Genomic DNA, 21,368 nt, shown 5'->3' with positions numbered 1-21,368 from the left:
AAGTCGCTAACCGCCAGCTCTCATAGTGGTAGAAGCCTCGCTTACGCAGACGCAGCGCTGTCCTCCCTTCCCTGTTGGCTGTTGTCTCCCCCTCTTCTTTCTTTCTTTGTTTCCGTGGAAACCTGAGGGTCATGGATTTTGCCGAAATGTCTAACACATCACCTGGAAGTTTTGGTTTCTTTTCACCGAGCCTCAGTACGGAAGCAAATAAGAGACAAAAGCATTTTAATTTTAATTGCCACTGACACGAAATACATCCAGACACATTTAAATATTAAGTATCTGGTATATATACTATATATAGTATGTATATATGTGTGTGTGTGTGTGTGTATATATACATATATATATACAGTACATATACTATATATAGTATCTAGTGGCTGTTTAAAAGTCTCTTATTAGCTTCCATACTTAGGCTGCACGTTGTTAAAGTTCTGTGAATTAAGGACTGTGGCAGCCAATGAACTCGCCCGATTCCCCCCCCCCCCCACCTGCCGGGTGAGCGTTTCTACGGCGACACTTCTCCTCCCTCTTCAGTTGGACCGGACTCAACCCGAGAACACTTTTTCTTTCACCCGAACTACCTTAAATCATGAACAACCTGGCAAAGGGAACGGGGGTGTCTGTGTGTGTGTGTGTGTGTGTGTGTGGGTGTGTGTGTGTGTGTGTGTGTGTGTGTGTGTGTGTGTGTGTGTGTGTGTTTAGCAATCCTTAACGTTACCATGGTAACTACCAAACTCTTTTCATTCATGGAGAGAACTGTGAAGACGCTCTGACAGCTGATTGGTTAGTTTAGTCTCAGGTAGACGCAGGAGAGCAGCGCTTTTCCTCGGGACCGTCTACCCTCGACACCCAACGCTGTCGGGACTCTCAAGGGAAAATGTTCTGTGTGTGTGTGTGTGTGTGTGTGTGTGAGACTGACTGACTGACTGTGTGTGTGTGTGAGACTGACTGACTGACTGACTGTTTGAGAGAGAGACTGACTGTGTGTGTGTGTGTGTGTGTGAGAGAGAGAAACTGACTGTGTGTGTGTGTGTGTGTGTGTGTGTGTGAGAGAGAGACTGACTGTGTGTGTGTGTGTGACTGACTGTGTGTGTGTGTGTGTGTGTGACTGACTGACTGACTGACTGTGTGTGTGTGTGTGTGTGTGTGTGTGTGTGTGTGTGTGTGTGTGTGACTGACTGACTGACTGACTGACTGACTGACTGACTGACTGTGTGTGTGTGTGTGTGTGTGTGTGTGTGTGTGTGTGTGTGTGACAGAGCTGGACTATGAAAGCTGTAGCCTCCGGCCCGGCAGGCGGCTACACGCCGGAGAACCTGCAGCGTTTTTGTGTCTGGATGATGTTTGACGTCTCCTCTAGAGGGATGTCTCCTCCAGCGGGACGTCTCCTCCAGCGGGACATCTCCTCCAGCGGGACGTCTCCTCTAGAGGGACGTCTCCTCCAGCGGGATGTCTCCTCTAGCGGGACGTCTCCTCTAGCGGGACGTCTCCTCTAGCGGGACGTCTCCTCTAGCGGGACGTCTCCTCTAGCGGGACGTCTCCTCTAGCGGGACGTCTCCTCTAGCGGGACGTCTCCTCCAGTGGGACGTCTCCTCCAGCGGGACGTCTCCTCTAGAGGGACGTCTCCTCCAGTGGGACGTCTCCTCTAGCGGGACGTCTCCTCCAGTGGGACGTCTCCTCCAGCGGGACGTCTCCTCTAGAGGGACGTCTCCTCTAGCGGGACGTCTCCTCTAGAGGGACGTCTCCTCTAGCGGGACGTCTCCTCTAGCGGGACGTCTCCTCTAGGGGGACGTCTCCTCCAGCGGGACATCTCCGTGATTGTACGCACACGAAACTAAACTCGGCTCAAAGCTCAGCAGCTCTCAGGCCGACAGAACAATGCCGTCTTGTTGAAGGGAACCATTGTTACTCCTGGGAAACTGTCTCTCTCTCCTGGGAAACTGTCTCTCTCTCCTGGGAAACTGTCTCTCTCTCCTGGGAAACTGTCTCTCTCTTCTGAAAAACCTGAGGAATAAATCCAGATCAGGATAATAATAATATGATAATGTGATAATATGATAAGTCATTTATGATAACTAAATAACTTCCGTGTGATTCTTCACATCACGTGGACGTGAAATCTTGTGATCTCTGCCAGCGCTGCCAAGCAGACATTAGGAAGAATTCCTCCGTTCAAAATGGAGAGTCAAGGTCCATTCTTGATCTGTGATGAAGACCATGTGATGTGATCGAAAGCTGTTTTCGGAGGTCAAGAATGAAACTCCTCTCTTGTAAAGCGACTGACTTCAAACGGTGAACCAGTCGCCTAAAAAACGTTGCGTTCTCACTCACTATTTGAAGGAAAACTAACTTAGCCCTCCTGATGTCATCGGGGTCAAATCTGACCTGTTTCCAAAAAGTTTCTCCATCAGAAATTTGGGTTTCTATCAACCAAATCATGTCACAAAAAATAAATAATGTGGATGGTTCCCTACAACGCTCTTCACGAGTTAAATAAATAATCAGTTCACTACTTTCATTGGATTTGGGTGTTTTAGTCAATTTTATAGCATTTGAAGAAAAACAAAGAAATTCCCAAAAAGTAACCAAAACAAATTGGAAAAACTTGACGAAAACATCGGGAATAGCAACAAAAGTTTTTTAGCGTGTATAGAGCCAGCATATTTCCACATGTAAATTGGTAAACTGTGTTTATTTCAACCAAAAATAGAGTTGTGATGGTTGGTTAAAGTGGAAAGACGACCCGAAACCAGCTTTTGATAGTTTGATTTAGTTTCTGTGATTTATGATGCTTATAGTGCTGATTATTTACATGGAGTCTGGTGGGTTTAGGATGCTTATAGTGCTGATTATTTACATGGAGTCTGGTGGGTTTAGGATGCTTATAGTGCTGATTATTTACATGTAGTCTGGTGGGTTTAGGATGCTTAAAGTGCTGATTATTTACATGGAGTCTGGTGGGTTTAGGATGCTTAAAGTGCTGATTATTTACATGGAGTCTGGTGGGTTTAGGATGCTTAAAGTGCTGATTATTTACATGGAGTCTGGTGGGTTTAGCGAACGCAATTTCGCGGATGTTTTCATGTCTAAAAAAAGGATTTTACTCTTTAACCTTTTTGTTAAAAGACCCAGAAATTAATTATTTCAGCTACTAGTTAAGATCAGAGGAACGTATGTGGATGCATAATTACAGCCCGTTTCGTGTACGGAACCATCTGTGTTATTCATTTTCAAACATGTCGCCGTCCGTACTACTACGTGCTCACGTTACCGCCATAAAGCCGCGAATGAATGCCGCCAAATCTGTCGAGTCGTCTTGTAGTGATGCGTCAAATGCAACGTGTATTCCCGTCGGTATTGATGAAAAATTAGAGATTCACCGATTACAACTTTCTAGGCCGATTCTGATTTCATTTTTTCTAACCACTTTACAGCTCACACACACATTTATTTTCTATCTTTTCTTTAATAGAACATGTGTTGAACAGATAATGGATCACTATAAAATAGAACTATATAAATTACTCCTGGTGTGGGACATTCACACACATCTAAAGAGCAATGTTAGAACCATTTCCTTCTTTTCACATCAATATCAACTAAAGAAATGTGATTTAGGTTTTTGGTGTCGTCCCTCCACGCCCTACTTTCTCCTTGCAGGTGTTGCATCTTGCAAACTTGTTATCTTCTGCACACACGCTGAAGAATTCCCAAACAGCTGACATGTTGCAGGTTAATTCACCAGGTTCCTACATGTGGAGAATAGCACCGACACACGGAGGAGAAGTTGAGAGAAAGGAAGAAGAGACCGTGCCGTGGCGTGCGTGCCGTGGCGTCCGTGTGTGCGTGCGTCCCTGAGAACTGTAACTGGTATAACTTATGTTGTCAGTTAATTGTAGCGTTGACCAGCATGACATCACCATATGTCAGACTGACCTGCTGGTCGCCGGTCATGGCCGAGCACGTGAAAACCGGCCAATTCTGGTCACCGGCCGCTCTATCGCTGCATCTCTAGTAAAAATGTAAGGAGTAGAAAGTAAAAATATCGGCACAAAATATAGAGTAAAGTCAAAATATCTGAAAACTCTACTTGAGTACAATAACGAAGTATTTGTACTTCCCATCTCTGAGAACAAAAACAGGAACACGCTCGCGTTCCAAGGTCAAATATTCTGAGGTCAGAGGTGGCGTTAGTTTCGGGAGCTGAAGGCTGAGAGCTGCTGCGTTCACTGACACCTCGCTGCCGTAGGAACCGGAGACGCTCGTAAAAGAAGTCTTGTGTGATATTTTTGTAAACTCGCTGACAGAAGTATTTGATACTGAACGTGTCGGTAGCCGTGACGACGCTGTTGTAAAATGTAACTAAAAGGTTTTTAATAATCGGACACTGCTTTTTGCTTTTCTTAGTTTTTTAACGATCGTTGCTGAAGTTATCCGAGAATGTGAAGCGACGCGGCGGCGAGCAGAAACACGGGAACGATGTGTAACATAATGTGTGTGTGTGTAAATAGCACCTGAAACATGACTCAGCGTGTGTGTGTGTGTGTGTGTGTGTGTGTGTGTGTGTGTGTGTGTGTGTGTGTGTGTGTGTGTGTGTGTGTGTGTGTGTAAATAGCACCTGAAACATGACTGTGTGTGTGTGTGTGTGTGTGTGTGTGTGTGTGTGTAAATAGCACCTGCAACATGACTCAGCGTCTCATTGGTCCATTTTCCTGCTTTTAATTTATTGCTGTGAGGATATTTATTTTTATTTTGGGTTCCAGGTTGGATGTACAGAGAAACATTTGTCCTATTTATGTTATTGATCAATAAAATTGGCTTTCATCTGTCGAGTTGTTCTTCGTGTTGTTCTTTTTTTGAGGCTTTTTAAATGTTTTTTTGCAGGAATAATAATGAGTGATTTTGACCAATAAGATCAGAGGATGTTGAGTGAATCACAGTTTAAACTCTTTAAGAAAATTAACTTTTTTTGGCGCTTTTCCCGACATTTTTAATGGTTTTTTTTTTCATCCTTTGTGTTGTCTTCCTGTCGACCATGCAAGATGCAACTTTTTGTTTTTCTGGGCCAAAATTTTAGTTGTTCTTTTTCGACATTTGTCACTTTTTCCGGCCTTTTTTGTCAAGTATTTTTGTCACTTTTTACGAGTTTTTTTCGTAGATTTTTTTCGGCACTTTATTGATGTTTTCGTCGATGTTTTTCTGAAGCTTTTTCCGGAATTTTTGACACTTTTTAAATGTTTTTTTGAGGTAATAATGAGTGATTTTGACCGATAGTTGAGATCAGAGGATGTTGAGTGCATCGCAGTTTAAACTCTTTTTGAAAATTAACTTTTTTTGGCTCTTTTTCAACCTTCGTGTCGTCCTCGCGTCAGATTTGACCCATTTTTAAAACATTTCTTTATCAGAACATTTTGGGGTTTCTTTCAACCAAATTTTCAAAAAATTAACACGGATGGTTCCGGACAACGCTCTTCATAAGTAAAATAAATGATCAGTTCACTACTTTCTTTAAATTTTGATGTTTTATTCAATTTTATAGCATTTAAAAAAAATGTCACTGTGTGACAAATGTCCGCAAAAGCTTCAAAAACGTGGGAGAAAAAACCCACAAAAAAATGTCCAAAGAGGCAGAAAAAATTTGACAAAAACATCGAAGCAACAAAAGTTGAGAAAAATACGACCAAAACGTTGAAAAAATTGTTTGAAATTTTGACCCAGAAATACTAAAAGTTGCTTGTTGGTCGACGGGAAGACGACACAAGGGTTAAATGTTTTTAGCAAAAATAATAATGAGTGATTTTGACCAATAAGATCAGAGGATGTTAGTCCCATGGCATGAAAATGTCACTTCATGAGGTTTTTTAACATTAATATGAGTTCCCCCAGCCTGCCTATGGTCCCCCAGTGGCTAGAAATGGTGATAGGTGTAAACCGAGCCCTGGGTATCCTGCTCTGCCTTTGAGAAAATGAAAGATCAGATGGACCAATCAGGAATCTTCCCTTTATGACATCATAAGGGGAAAGGTTACCTCTCCTTTCTTTGCTTTGCGCCCAGAGAATTTAGCCCCCCATGAGAGAGAGAGAGACATCATGGCTTTCAAACAAGGGAAGTGGCAGTTGGTCAAGGCCACATTAAGACCACTAAGGCCTATATAAAGAGACTTCAGATACAGTATTAGGGGACCACTAAGGTCTATATAAAGAGACTTCAGATACAGTATTAGGGGACCACTAAGGTCTATATAAAGAGACTTCAGATACAGTATTAGAGGACTACTAAGGACCTTTAAACACTTTTTGAAAATGAACTTTTTTTTGGCGTTTTTCCTGACGTTTTCACGTTTTTTTTAAACTCATGATCAATAAACCTAATTTATATGACGTCATACCCAATTTGAGTTAAAAAAGCAGAAATTATGAATAATTTTGACAAATAATTACGATCAGATGTTTTAAAAACATTTAAATAATTTTTTGAAAATGAACTTTTTTTTTTGCGTTTTTTTTAGATACTTTTGAAACTTTTGTTAATTGAAATCCGTAATAAGTTGTTTTTTTCACTGTACACAAGCACTTAGATTTATTTATATAAATATAGTATGTATAAGAATTGCATATCAACAGTTTGTCTCTTTTTTTATCTTGACGGTAAGTACAGGACCAGAAGCTTCAAAAATGTTCAGTCGATTAAGAAAGAGGGATCTGGTGTATAGAGAGAGGGACCCTAAGACCTGAGCCCAGAGCTGACCTTCACGTCTATTTATAATGTCTTGTTTCAGTGTTCAGTGGGAAAGAACATTTGGTTACACTTTACTTGAAGGTATCGACATAATCGTGACATGACACTGTCATAACTGTGACATGACACTGTCATAACACTCATAACTGTCATAACTGACATGGCACTGTCATAACTGACATGACTGTCATAACTGTGACATGACACTGTCATAACTGTGACATGACACTGTCATAACTGTGACATGACATTGTCATAACTAGGACATGACACTGTCATAACTGACATGACACTGTCATAACTGACATGACACTGTCATAACTAGGACATGACACTGTCATAACTGTGACATGACACTGTCATAACTAGGACATGACACTGTCATAACTAGGACATGACACTGTCATAACTAGGACAGGACACTGTCATAACTAGGATATGACACTGTCGTAACTGTGACATGACACTGTCATAACTAGGACATGACACTGTCATAACTGTGACATGACACTGTCATAACTAGGACATGACACTGTCATAACTGTGACATGACACTGTCATAACTAGGACAGGACACTGTCATAACTGTGACATGACACTGTCATAACTAGGACATGACACTGTCATAACTAGGACATGACACTGTCATAACTAGGACAGGACACTGTCATAACTAGGATATGACACTGTCGTAACTGTGACATGACACTGTCATAACTAGGACATGACACTGTCATAACTGTGACATGACACTGTCATAACTAGGATATGACACTGTCATAACTGTGACATGACACTGTCATAACTGTGACATAGATAGATAGATAGATTTTTATTGATCCCAAAAAATGGGAAATAACGGTGTTGCAGCAGGAAAATATCAGACACACAGCACACATACAGAGTAAACATTAAATAATAGGAAACAATATACATGAAATAATAATAGAATACTACACAAGCAATATTTAAAATATATACAATTTGGAAATAAAATGTACAACTGTTTCAATAGATATAGATAAACTTAATGTGCAAGTTGGGGAGTAAACATGTACAAATGTACAACTGACATGACACTGATTGACACGAATTGTGGCATGACACTGTCATAACTGTGACATGACACTGTAATGAACGTGTCAAACGTTTATGACTTCTGTCATTAAGTGTCATTCGGGTTTTGTCATGACAAGTTGACATTGTTTGGGTTGTCTTGATTATGACAACTTGACATTAATCAAAGTGACATTACCAGAACTTGTCTTGGTCATGACGTTGACATTACATTTCTTTGGAGTGTCCTTATTAAGACAACTTGACAGTAACCAGGATGACATTATGTCAACTTGTCATGACATTAACCGAATGACACTTAATGACAGAAGTCATAAATGTTTATGACTTGTTTATAAGGTTTATGACACGTTCATGACAGCGTCATGTCATAGTTATGTTGATACCTTCAAGTAACCGTCTCGTCCATTCACAGTGGAGTAAACAGGTTTTAATGTTGCAGACCACTGCTTCTTGCAACTAGTTTAAAGTGTAAACTCGTATTGTTGTGAACCTTTGGTGTAAACTCGCCTTAAAACAAACGCCCCCCAAAGGCACCTCAATGCCCCCCTTTCCACAATACTGCTTCCAGCAGAAACGCTGGTCTAGACAGTTGATATAGTCTACTCGGCTGCAGTTTTCTCCCATTGGTTTTGGCCGGTGTCGGGTCCTTTTTGTGCGTCCTGTGGCTTTCCCAGACGTCTCCTGAGGGGAAGAACCCTCTTGCAACACGATATGCCCAGTAGTGTCTGCTTTCCCTTGGAAGGTTGTGTTAAATGTGACCAAAACTGGTTAAAAGATCAAACTAAAAGCAAAGATATAAGATCTGTGCTCCAATAATATTGACTGACACGTTTTTTATCATCTGTCAAGGAGTTTCCCTGATCCTGCCCCTCTCTCACTGACAATGAGCCAGCTCTTAGCGCCCTCTGGCACTTGGCACTGAGAGCTGCTGATTCGACTCAGAAAGTGCGAGTCAGCAGCCCTCCAGATTGCATCATCTGTACTCTCCAGAATGCTCCGTCAGCGAAGAGGATTTCGGGGCTGTGCCAGAAATAAAACCTTCCCATCAGACTCGCTAGCAAAATTACATTACATTACTTTACATTACATGTCATTTAGCTGACGCTTTTATCCAAAGCGACTTCCAATTAAGTTCTTTCAACCCTGAAGGTGCAAACTCCAGACATATATATATATATATATATATATATATATATATATATATATATATGTTTAGTATGTTTAGTTCCCTTTCAAGTGGTGCCCTATTTGAAAGGAACATGCATTTGTGGGATGAGCAGCAGCACTGAGTATGTGGGTTGCACCCATGAAAAATTTGCCAAATCTTCTCTGCCATTGCCAAACAGCTTATTTTGCTGTTGCTATTGACTCTTGTTTTGAGCTTCTGGTACCCCCAGGTGCTGCCAATCAGGCGCCTGATATAAAGATGAGATTCTGCAACCAGTGGCAATCCCATATCTCCACAGTCTGGGACCGAACTATATCCTCCAAGATGACAACGCTCGCCCCCACAGGGCGGGGTTTATCAGAGACTACCTCCAGAATGTGGGAGTGGAGAGGATGGGACGGCCTGCCAGCAGTCCTGACCTCAACCCCGTTGAACACTTGTGTGATCAGCTTGGGCGTGCTGTTCGTGCCAGAGTGACCAACACAACCACGTTGGCTGACTTGTGACAAATGCTGGTTGAAGAATGGGATGCCATCCCACAGCAGTGTGTGACCAGGCTGGTGACCAGCGTGAGGAGGAGGTGCCAGGCTGTTGTGACTGTGTATGGTTCTTCCACACGCTACTGAGGCTCCTGTTTGGGAAATGAATAAATTGTTCAGTTGCTAATATGTCTTGTTTCTTCAAACTTCAATCATCCAATCCACCAAACACCAAACGAGTCAATGGCAGAATAAGCTGTTTGGCATTGGCAGAGAAGATCTGGCAAATTTTTCATGGGCGCAACCCACATACTCAGCTCTGCTGCTCATCTCACAAATGCATGTTCCTTACAGATGGGGCACCGTTTGAAAGAGAACTAAACAGGCTTTCCAACGGTATAAGATTTATTGCCAAAAAGCATTGTTACCACAGAGAAATAATCTACCAAACACAAATGTCCTTACTTTTTGTGCTAAGTTTATATACGGTACATACATACATACTGTATATACAAACAACAAATCCTCATCTACCGATCATCTCGATAAAGAGCTTTTTTCCTCTTCTCTCAGGCTTTCTCAAGATAATACTGTATATGTTTCACATGTGAACTGCATGTCAGTCTTTGAGCATCATCCATATTTACCAAATCAATCTCTGCTTTTATCTTACGAAACAAAAAGTCACGCTGTTCACAATAAAAACTACAGTAGAAAACAAAATGGAACTCATTTTCTATATCTTTCAAACAACACGTGGGACAGATCTGTTTTCCCTCTTCTAAATTAACATATCGTCCTGTTTCAACAGTCCAAGGCGGTCCAGGAGTCTCATTTATAAACGTGGCGTACGCACACAACGGGGATGAAAATGTGCGTATGCCACTTCCCACGCAAAGGTTGTGCTTTATAAAAAACTAACTTGACGGGAGAATGTTTGGTCCTCCACGCAAACTCTGACCCATGTTCCTCCACGTAAACTCTGACCCATGTTCCTCCACGCAAACTCTGACCCATGTTCCTCCACGTTAACTCTGACCCATGTTCCTCCACGTAAACTCTGACCCATGTTCCTCCACCAAACTCTGACCCATGTTCCTCCACGTTAACTCTGACCCATGTTCCTCCACCAAACTCTGACCCATGTTCCTCCACGTTAACTCTGACCCATGTTCCTCCACGTAAACTCTGACCCATGTTCCTCCACGTTAACTCTGACCCATGTTCCTCCACGTTAACTCTGACCCATGTTCCTCCACGTAAACTCTGACCCATGTTCCTCCACCAAACTCTGACCCATGCGTACGCACATTTTGGAGACAAAATAGGAATTGGTGACGCAGATGGTGAGGTGGTGAACTGAAGTCAGACTGCAGAAAGGAAATGTGAGAATAACAATTACTCGTAATATGTTCAAGTATTGATGCCTCACGCGCATTTCTTCACTCCATATCATCTACGTTACCATGAAGATTAAATCCAGCAGTGGTATTTGCGCTTGTACTGAGTGAACTGTTCCATAAACACCTCCAACTCAACTCTTAAATAAAAGTTTGTTCTTAATGTTTAATCGGCGCTGTCTCACCGTCACATTGTCTGCTACGGAGCGCAGGAGGAGGAGATGGCCCGACTGCATAGAATACAGGATAGCATCAAAAACCATAGCATTAGATAACTGCAGAACACAGTGTAAATAACTAAATATCTGTCTTTAATACTGTGCATATATCATCAAATGTCAAAGTGTGAAAATACAGCCATTACGCTCTCATGCAATCGTTACCCTTAATGTCCTCATTATCAGTCTGAACTTTAATATTGTTCGTGACCAAACCTGCATGAAGAAAAGTGTGTTTGCCTATTACACTTTCATCTTCAGATTGTATCTTGAGGTGGGGATACCACTAGTTGATGCTGTGATTTTGGCAAGGTGTTAACAATCACAACTTGTTGTAAACATATAAATACTGCGGTGACCCCCGTGTGTAATGATGCATGATGGCCCTGCTGCCCTGCAGGAGGACTACGCTAATGGAAGAATCAGGAGAGAAAGACTTCAGGGACCATGACGATGACTGGCTAATATGACGATTTAGATTCCCTAAAGCTGAGCTCTTGGATCTATGTACTGAACTGGGTCCAGTAGAGAGGGCAACACACCGGAACCGTGCCATCCCGGTCCAAATACAGGTCCTCACCACTCTGGGGGGAAACCGGCTGTTTCCAGAGGGAAATGTCAGACAGCTAATTGTTTTATATAAATATTTTATATAATCTTCACCTTTATCATCAATGCTTGTTTGGATATAATATATAGTTCTGTTAAATCTTATATAGGTCTGGTATATCGAAGCTGACCCCAAGTGCCGTAATGCCTGCCGTTTTGGACGTATTATTAATACACATAGTTATAGATCATATTTCCCTACACTGTGCAAGAAAAGGCCGAAATTATAATTAAATTTGCCGCAATTCCTGAACGTCAAGTTTTTTGCTTTTTCTCCGCCAGTCATCATGATTCGGTGTAACAACTGCCAGGTCATTAACATACTGATCAGCATTCATGAGGTGCTTTGCGTTGACTATTTATGGTTAAAAATGGGCGTGTACAGGGAGGGATAAGAGGCTGATTCACGTACGCACACTTATAGGTAATCTCTGATTTATAAAGGGAACATTTCTTACAGGTGTGCGTACACACAGTTTTATAAATCGGACCTTTTTTTGGCGTATGCCATTTTGGGCTTTTGGGCGTACGTACACTTATAGTAAGGATCCTACGCACAGTTTTATAAATGAGACCCCAGTTGTACCATAAAATAGGATGAGAAATAGTATTGTTTTATTACAATTCTATACAATATTAAATAGGATTATAACATGCAGTAGGTGATATGTGAGTTGAAAAGCCACTTTGTGACCTTCAAATACAAATTAATTACTTCAAATTTACATTATTTTATATTTATGTTTATATCATGCTAAGCATAATTGTGCCTTGATGAGTAGATTTTATGTAGATGTCATCATTAACATTTCATGATTAGCAAACAAGTGAGTGATAAAATGGAAGTTAATGCCTTTTGCCTTTGCATGACCCCTTAATATCTTGTAGATAATGCAAAGGCAGAGTACAGTAACTTCCAAATAAGGGTCAAAGGTCAAGTTTGAGTTTAAGATTTTTATGTAGATAAATAACTTAATAAAAAAAACAAAGTATTGCCAAATTTTCAATATCCCGCCTACACTCATTTGGCTGGACAACAAAATTAGTTTAAAGTCATTTTTCTCAGTTCTATACACAGGCAAGTTAAGGTCTTTTGGCTCTGTAGGGCTGATCAGTTCTCACATGTTTGCACCATGATGGTTCCCTCAAACTTTGAACACTGAAAAGTGTAATGCATGATGAGGTTTGGCTTTACAGCCAGTTAGTAACACAGACAAACGTGTATTATTTGGTGCAGATACCAAAATGTTGAAAAATACACTTATGAAATGGAAACAGAGTTCTTCATTAGTGTTTCTTCAGGTTGTATTGCAGTAGACCCCATAACGTTCTCCTACAACTGATTTTGATACTGTACTGTATGGATGGTAGTGTAAGGTATTTTATTGTGTAACATCTCTGTTGAGGCTTAGGAGGAAGTTGTAGTAAATATAGAGCTTTTATTTTGAAGGGAATAAGGGAAGTGGAGAAAGGGGTTGTTCTTTCTGACGTTTGATTGTGTTGTACAGAAAAAAAAAGATTAAAGTGAGACGTGCAGTGCCGTCTTGGTTCTGGCATTGGAAGCCCTGTCTTCATTTTAGAGTTAAACAGAGTCTATACAATATAAGAAACGCTCGGTTACATTGGTGGCAGCGGTGGGATGTTTTTTTCCCATTGAGACCTATCGTGAGTGTACTAGCTAGCGTTAGCTACTGCTAACTCCGCGCTAGCTTAGCTTTTACAGTGTATAGTAGCACGAGTATTAGTTCCGCTCGTTGTGCCTCGGAACTTTCCTCGTTTTAGTTAAAGTTAGAGAGGGTAATAACAGAAACAAGTAAAGGAAACGACACCATGTGGAAGTTTGAAGGAGACCCACTGGACTGCCAACAGCGTCGTGGGAACGGGCCCTTCTCAAACAACGTCAGGATTGAACTCCCGCCACACTTCGCTGGAGAGGTGAATGAAAGTTTTCCCTGTTGGGCCCGGCAGTATGAAGTGGCTGTGAAGGCGCCGGTAGGAACACCGAACGTGACCATGACTATGAACTGGCTAGGATTTTACCAACACGGCTCACAAAGGCTGCGTTTCTCCTGTGGGATAGCCTGCCAGCAGTCGTACAGGCAGACTACTCTGCAGTCAAGGATAAATTACAAGAGGCGTTTGGACAAAGACATTTTCTGGACTGTTTCAGAGCGAACCTCTCTGCGCGCCTCCGTGCTCCAGGTGAGAGTTTGGAAGTTTATGCAGCGGATATCAGCAAGCATGAATGAAGCATTCCCAGGCTATGGTGAAATAGCTCAGAAAGAGGAAAAGTTCCGCAGATTTTTGGCCGGACTCGACCCAGCCCTGAGAGCTAAATGTCACGAGCAGGGGGCTACTGATTTGGATGAAGCCCTGACCATCGCCGGCCGATGTGAGATAGCCAGAGAGACTTTGAGGATGGACTATACTAACACTTATGCACGCCAAGCCCCTACTGGGAATAGCACAGCAGCGACGGTGCACTCCATATCCGAGGGAGGCTTGTATCGAGCTATGGACCGGCTTACAGGGGACATGAAAGAAATGAGAATTGAAATGAGACGAATGGCAGAGGAAAATAATCTACTTAGATCCAATGGCTGGAAGAAGGAATGGAAAGCTCCTCCCCAGGGGCGTGTGTATCGATGTCAGTGTGACTGTGGGGGACAGGGCTGTCAGTCACGTGGCTCACAGAGTGAACAGAGAGGGCGTTCCCCTAACCGTGGCTGGCGTGAACGTGGAGCAGAGAGGTTACACAATAAAATACCTTACAGTAGCTACAGGACATGCTATGATACTGGACTGTATGGATGGTAACTACAGGACATGCTATGATACTGGACTGTATGGATGGGAGCTACAGGACATGCTTTGAATTCATTAGATTTAACAATACAGTGTTAGGGACAGATCAGATGGCCGGAGACTTGACTCTTGACTTGGACTCGAGCTCAAAGACTTGAGATTCGACTTGGACTTCCAAAAAATGACTCGTGAACATCTCTGATGTCTACTGGCATAGTCATATTTATTTAAACTAAATGTTCAATTATTATAAAAAAAATAGATAGTTTCTTTGTTACAAGAATGTTCCTAAAAATACAAATAATGAATAAAATAATCTGTTTTTCACAGATAACCAACCTAAACATTTGTGAATTGCAACATTTGTTCTATATCCACACCTGAGAGGTTTACGCACTGCTGTGTTTTGTACAATTTGCAATTTTGTTATTTTGTCTTGAGTTGTATTAGGCCATACTGCTGAACAATAGTCAATATGAGATAATATTAAATATTGAATCACCACTTTGGTTGAGTTTTGTGACAAACATGGTGCAGATCTTTTAACAACAGAAACACCACTTCCCATCTTATCAACCATCGTACTTATATGTTTTGTCCATGACAAGTTACTATCTAAAATACCTCCCAGAGGTTTTGGTCTCTTGGTCCTGTTCAACAGTTAGATCATTTATGCAAATCTTCAGCTCAGGTTGATTATGAAGAGTATGATCTAAACCTAATATTATTTTCATCTTTAAAAGATTAAAGCCCAATGTATGGTCCTGTGTAAGATTGTGAGGTTGTGGGTACGTGTGTAGGTACGTGTTGATAGCTGTAGTCTGATTTGCACCTTAAACAAATGTAAGTACATGTCGCGGCGACACAGACTGCAACAACTGTGATATTGGATATTTGTTGCAGATATCTGCAATAAATATTTAGTCTAACTATTAAATGTTAAGACAACTTTCCATGTAAGACCAATAAGGGAACAAAATGACAGGAGGTAGATCTTTCAACATTGTTCCTGATATTTCGACCTATTTTCAATATTGCAATTTTTTTTTGATAATATCGACTTCATCCTAGTCATTGATTTTTCTTTATTGCAATTTTTTCAATTAATATTTATTCTTTTTATTATGCCTGGCACTAATACTGAAAGTTCAAGTTTATTCTCAACATCATGAATGTTTTTGAAATTCAAAAAAAAAAAAAATAAAGATCATCCTCGACTGAAATACAACTTGTGTGTAAATCAGCTTTTCTGTTCAGTGTTTGGTGCTCAAGTCACTGCTTACTCAGGCATGTGTTCAACAACTGCTTTATTTTACAGTTTTTATTCTACAATCACATATTTACGGATTTCTGTGACTCATAAACCATCTTACAGAACTCATGAAACAAATATAAAATGCCCAAAGTGACCAGTAATCATCCAAAACACTTTCAGACAAGATAGAAACATCCATTAACTTTTTATACCCGGTATAACAACGACACATACTGTGTTCTGTAGACATTATGGGATGTAATAGGTCTTACTCTTAAATTAAGCTTCATGACACAAGGAAATATTCAGCAATATGTTTTCTGTGGCTGCACATCAAAAACATATAAATGTGTATCCGATTACATAATCAAGACATTAATTTGATGCATCATGACACACGTTATGTGGACTATATCTATTTAAACCTCTGTTAAACCCACAGACATTTATTATAACTTCCAGAAGAAATCAGTTTCTAAAGACACCAAATATGTCAAGATGAAGTTTGATTCAATTTGCAAAGAATTGCTGCACATTTAACCATATGATAATAAATGGAATAAAGTGTAAATCAGTCACCACAGGAAACAGATTCTGTAGAAAATAAGATGTAAAATATATTAATATGTAGATTTGTTCCCTTGATTGAAAATAAATCAATACCTGAAATGAGATCAGTGATTAGTTTACTCTGACAGGAGAGATGATCAGAGGGGCAGAGTTTTTACCATCATCATTAAGATAGGGACAGAAGTATGGGAAGAGTTTCTCAGTGAAGGAGCAGCCAGTCAAGGAGTAGATAAGAGCTGCAGCATCTACATCATAAAAGGAGACCAGACCCTCCTCATAATCCACAAACACCCCCACCTTCTGAGGAGGAGACTTCAGAGAGAGAACGACACGAGGGTCAGCTAGAGCTTTGTACTCATTTCCATTTCTCAACCATATAGTCCAGAAACCTTTCTTAGGGCTCAGTGTGATGATTCCCTTCCTGTTGATCGACTCTCTGACCACTCCTAAAGTCCATTCAGTCTTTCCTTTAACTTGAACCTCAAAGTAAAATCTGCCTGAAGAGAAACTCTGTTTTCCTAAAACACAAACACACAGAGAAAATCTCTCTGGGTTGTCTGGGAGATTCTTCCTCACATCACCATGATTCACTTGTTTCCCATCATCAGACAGGATGAGTTTAGGATGTGCTGTATCAGGATCAAGAGTCACATCAACTGCATACTGCTGGACCCTCTTCAGCTCGGCTTCAAGCAGCTTCTTCATCTCTTTACTGAGTGTCTCCTCCAGCTGAACCACAGCTTTCACCACAGTCCCCTCATATGATGATGGATGGACACTGACCTCTGTCCAGTCCTTGGTGGGGGGAGGATGTTGGATGTTTAGGGACTGGACACTCTGGAGAAGATGGAGGTGGTCTTCAGAGCGTAACACCTGCTCCACCTCAGTGCTCCTCTTCATCAGCTCAGAGATTTCCTGTTCCAGCTCTTTGATGAAAGCTTCGGCCTGTTTTTCTGTTGTTTTCTGCTTCTCTTTGATCGTGTCGATGAGCTCATTCAGGCCTCTCTCAACAGACTCCTTCAGAGAAGTGAAGACCTGAACACCTTCTGCTATCTCTCTGTCTGCATCTTCCTCACTGAGGTCGACTGAGTGTTTGATCTCCTGAATCTTCAGTCGTCTCTTCTGGATCATCTGCTGAATTTCAGCCCCTGTCTTCCCCAGCTCGGCCTTCTTTCCTTCATATTCTTCTTTCAGAGGAACAAGATCATGCGTCTTGTGATCTAAAACAGAGCAGAGCATGCAGACACATGTCTGGTCGGTCTTACAGAACAGCTCCAGAGGTTTATCGTGCTCCGTACACATCCTGCCTTCCAGGTTCTCCACAGGGTCGATCAGCTGATGTCTTTTAAGGCCTGACATGGTCAGATGAGGCTCCAGGTGAGTCTCACAGTAGGAGGCCAGACACACCAGGCAGGACTTCAGGGCCTTCAGTTTGGTTCCAGTGCAGACGTCACAGGGAACTTCTCCTGGTTTGGACACTTGTTGCTCTGAGCTGCTGCTGCTGGTTTTCTGTTGAGCTGACTGTCTGAACTGAGCAACCATCTCAGAGAACAAAGTGTTGATCCTCAAATCAGGTCTGGTGGTAAAACCCTCCTTACACAGGGGACACAGGTACTGGTCATTAGTATTCCAGTGTTCAGTGATGCAGTTCTTGCAGAAGTTGTGACCACATGGTGTGCTGACAGGATCAGTGAACACATCCAGACAGATGGAGCACAGAAACTGATCTTCAGATTGCAGAACGCTCACAGCAGCCATATCTACACATGGTGTGAATGAAAAGAAAACATTAAAAATACAGTTTATTTAATGTTGCAAGCAGTCATGAACGAGCCCTTTCTTTCCTGTCGGGGATACTGATGGAGCGGCGGTCAACACGGCTCTTGCATTTTACAGGATCATCAAACACTGTGTGCATGAATTAGACGTTATTTCCTACGTGTGGCACTAAAAATGAGGTATTGTACATTTTGTACCACTTCCTGTGTCCACTATGTGGCGCTAGAGAACACACACTAATGAAACGTCATGTAGCTGTGTATCATATGTAGACCACGTCATGTAAATTTCATGTAAATCTAATGATTTAATCTAATCTAGTGTCATATATGACTACCTTTCTGTTGTCAGTACGTAGCGCTATAAATTTGACTTAATATAGGCGTGTAGATGTCTTCAGCAATTTGGGGCAGATTGGACAGCATAAAGTCAAGTTAACAGCTTCCTGTGTTATGGTGAAATATGCAAATTGCCCGACACATCATTTCATTCCAAGGTAACACAGAAGTTTCCCAATTTGGCACCATGAAGGTCTTGAGATTCTGCTGACCCAATTTCAGATGGATGTGTTGAATCTCCAAAGAGGACTTTCTAACAGTTCCACATGTTGTCACATGACTTATGACATCATCGTTCCAGTTATCGACTAATCCTTTGCAAATTAGCGTCACATTATTCGGAGGGTTATACAAATAAAATACAAAACAAATCCAATAACCCCTCTAGGAGGAAGTCGAAAACGTTTGCTTAAAATAAATGAAAACTGCACAAAGCTAATGAGAGCAATTTGGAAACATGTCCGAAATGATGTGAGCAATGTAGGTACATAAAACCGTGAATACGAGAGAAGTTTTATACCAACTAAGGCCTTTCATACATTAGGGGGAAGCGATGAAGCTCACTATTAAAGCATGAACCCGCTGCTGAATATTCTCGCAACGTTCACAGGTTTTGATGTGTTTGTTGAATTTTGTGAGTTTTTGTGTAGGGGTGTCAACAATGAATTAAGGGCGTCAAAAACGTGTTCAAAGGCTGAAAGTAATTGGGAGCGCTGTAGAGCCAACATGCTGCACCCAAAGCCCAATTGCGACATCAAATCTGAATAATTACTTGTTTGAATATGGATGTCAAATATTGTAAGTTTGTGTGCATCCTAAAGACCTCATACATGAAAATAAACGCAGGTAATCCAAAATGTCTGACTCTTGTCAAAATAAAAAGATATCAAAACGTTTTAATATATTCTTAAAGATGAGAGCAATGATCCAACCACATTTCCTGTAAAATTAAAGGAATTTTATCCAGGGCTTTAAAGTGGTAACATTTTAAAGTTACGAGCCAATTTGGCCGGTGATGGATGAAGCGAAGCCTCTTTTTGAATCGACATTTTTCCAGATTGGTCTGTTTTGCACCAAGACATTTGGCCCTTTTGTGTGTCTTTGACTTGGAAATGTAATCTTTATCTGGCAACACTGCTTGTAGCTCTAATCCTACATTTCCCATGAACACTTTGTCATATAGAGTCATACCACCGTTGGCTACGTGCCTAGCGTGCGTGGTATCGATTACGAGCTAAACCAGAGGAGCTAGGCTGGTAGAAAATCTGATTGGCTGGTAACTTTAAAAATCTACTAGCCGTGTTGGCTGGTGATCAAAAAAGTTAATTTAAAGCCCTGATTTTATCCCAACCCTGGCGTGTGCTTGGGAGTGCTATGGAGCCCGCTGGCCAAGCCTGACCTCAAACACGGCAGAACTTTGAATTGTTCGCCAGTTCTGACATGTATTGCAAGTTTTAAGCATCCCAAGTTCCTCAGAAATGTAAAAAATAATAATCTCTACAAAAACAATATCTTTTAGTGACAGGGACCGTTGAGCGCCTCATTGTTTGTGTAAAAAGAAACAAGTATGATGACTGTTATCTTAAGTAAATCATATGATGGTGAAGTTAGGGTTGTGGGTTTCTGTTATATTTCCTGTTTTATTTTGTTAACTCTTGCTCTGTGTTTAGATTGATTCCTGTTTTCCTATTTGTTCTGTTTTTCCTGAACTCATCTTGTATGTTTGGCTTGGTTTACTTCCTTTTACGTCCTTTACGTCCTTTTCATGTCATCATCGTTGTCTAGTGTACCTACTTGTTCCTGTTTTCTACGTGTCCCTTTGGTTTGGACCTTTTGATGCCATATTGGAGTCCATTAATACTTTTGGGATTTTTACCTTGTTTGGATTCTTAAAGACTCACATAAGCCTGGATTGTTTTCTGTTATAATGAATTCTACACCTGCATCTGTCCTATCGTGTCGTGCACTTTGGGTCCAGAATCCTTTTCCTGCCTCAGCACTCGGCCCGCCCTGACAGAAGTGTTTTAACTTGCACCGAGCTGTGCACAAACACGCCCATTAAAGTGGGGCGGCAAGCTGAAGCGCTACTCTGATAAAACAGCACAGGATATGTCCACATCCTGTTGTGTAGACCAGTTTTTATTAAAGAACAGCACTGCTAACAAAGCTCTACTTACTGTACATTTCCTCCAGCTGCTTCACATTAAAAGCCTTCCACTGGTTCTCTGGTGGAAAGCTTTTATTGTGAAACAGCCAGAGGAAATAGAGAAAGTAGTGTGTAGGAGGCGATCAGTAACCAGCTCCTAAAGTCCTGAGAACTGACACAGAGAGACTGTTTAAAGCTGTTAAAGTGGACTACTGTATAGTGGGCCTGCAGACAAACAGCCAGAGTTATATTGTTACACATTCACAAGTAATTAAAGAGAGGAACTTCCTTTGTGAGTAGAGCTGAAGTTTAGTGTTAATCCTGGTTGTAGAAAGTGTAAATCTGATCAGCTGTACTCACCAGTGTTTGGCAGAGACTCTGCTGTGTTGTTGAGAAAGACCTGATGAAGTCAGTTTGACTTTTCTTTCAGAGAGAAACAGAGTCTTGTCTCTACTGCAGCGTGGCTGACACTCTGACAAACTTCACTTTCATTTCTGGAGTGTGACGTTGTATCTCTCCTCTTTCCAGTGTTGCTCCTCCTCTTACTGCAGCTCTGTGGTTTGGTTACTTCCTCTTATTTACACGTTATTGTGAAATACCAGGGTGTTGTCTGGTTGATATGGAGCAATGGTCATGCTATAACTAATGATTTATTATGTGTGTTGAAACGTTAATGTGCCTCAGCTTTATTTTAACCAGAAGAGTTTAGTTTATAGTTTATTGGACACAAAGAGAGAGACGTCACACACATCTACAACGTTGCATCAAATCGTACA

At 41.3% G+C, this 21,368-nt stretch overlaps 2 protein-coding genes, 1 long non-coding RNA gene and 1 pseudogene across 3 annotated transcripts in view; 3 read left to right on the top strand and 1 right to left on the bottom strand.

Moving 5' to 3' along the window:
- Positions 1 to 21,368, top strand: part of LOC116048142 — a 568,688-nt pseudogene that overhangs the window by 359,690 nt on the left and 187,630 nt on the right.
- The window catches only part of LOC116049154 (CD209 antigen-like protein E), a 236,056-nt gene that overhangs the window by 112,131 nt on the left and 102,557 nt on the right, over positions 1 to 21,368 (top strand). The gene's annotated exons all lie outside the window — the stretch shown is intronic.
- LOC116049173 lies at positions 2,162 to 20,979 on the top strand. Its single transcript, XR_004104827.1, has 3 exons — positions 2,162 to 2,276; positions 15,652 to 15,656; positions 20,968 to 20,979. It is a non-coding gene; the product is annotated as an uncharacterized LOC116049173 (long non-coding RNA).
- Positions 16,195 to 21,133, bottom strand: LOC116049145 (E3 ubiquitin-protein ligase TRIM21-like). The gene is made up of 2 exons (XM_031298565.2): positions 20,953 to 21,133; positions 16,195 to 18,089 (listed from the first exon to the last, which is right to left on the bottom strand). Exon 2 carries the CDS (start codon positions 18,085 to 18,087, stop codon positions 16,441 to 16,443), a length of 1,647 nt encoding a protein of 548 aa, XP_031154425.1. The 5' UTR covers positions 18,088 to 18,089; positions 20,953 to 21,133; the 3' UTR covers positions 16,195 to 16,440.

The sequence above is a fragment of the Sander lucioperca genome, chromosome 4 (genome assembly GCF_008315115.2).
Source record: "Sander lucioperca isolate FBNREF2018 chromosome 4, SLUC_FBN_1.2, whole genome shotgun sequence".
Taxonomy (NCBI): Eukaryota; Metazoa; Chordata; class Actinopteri; order Perciformes; family Percidae; genus Sander; species Sander lucioperca.
Note: the sequence above shows the minus strand (reverse complement) of the source record. Positions and strands in the feature narration are given on the sequence as shown.

What these genes read in the sequence shown, in the direction of transcription:
- LOC116049145 (XM_031298565.2), bottom strand. Translation starts at nt 18,087, where the DNA reads ATGGCTGCTGTGAGCGTTCTGCAATCTGAAGATCAGTTTCTGTGCTCC.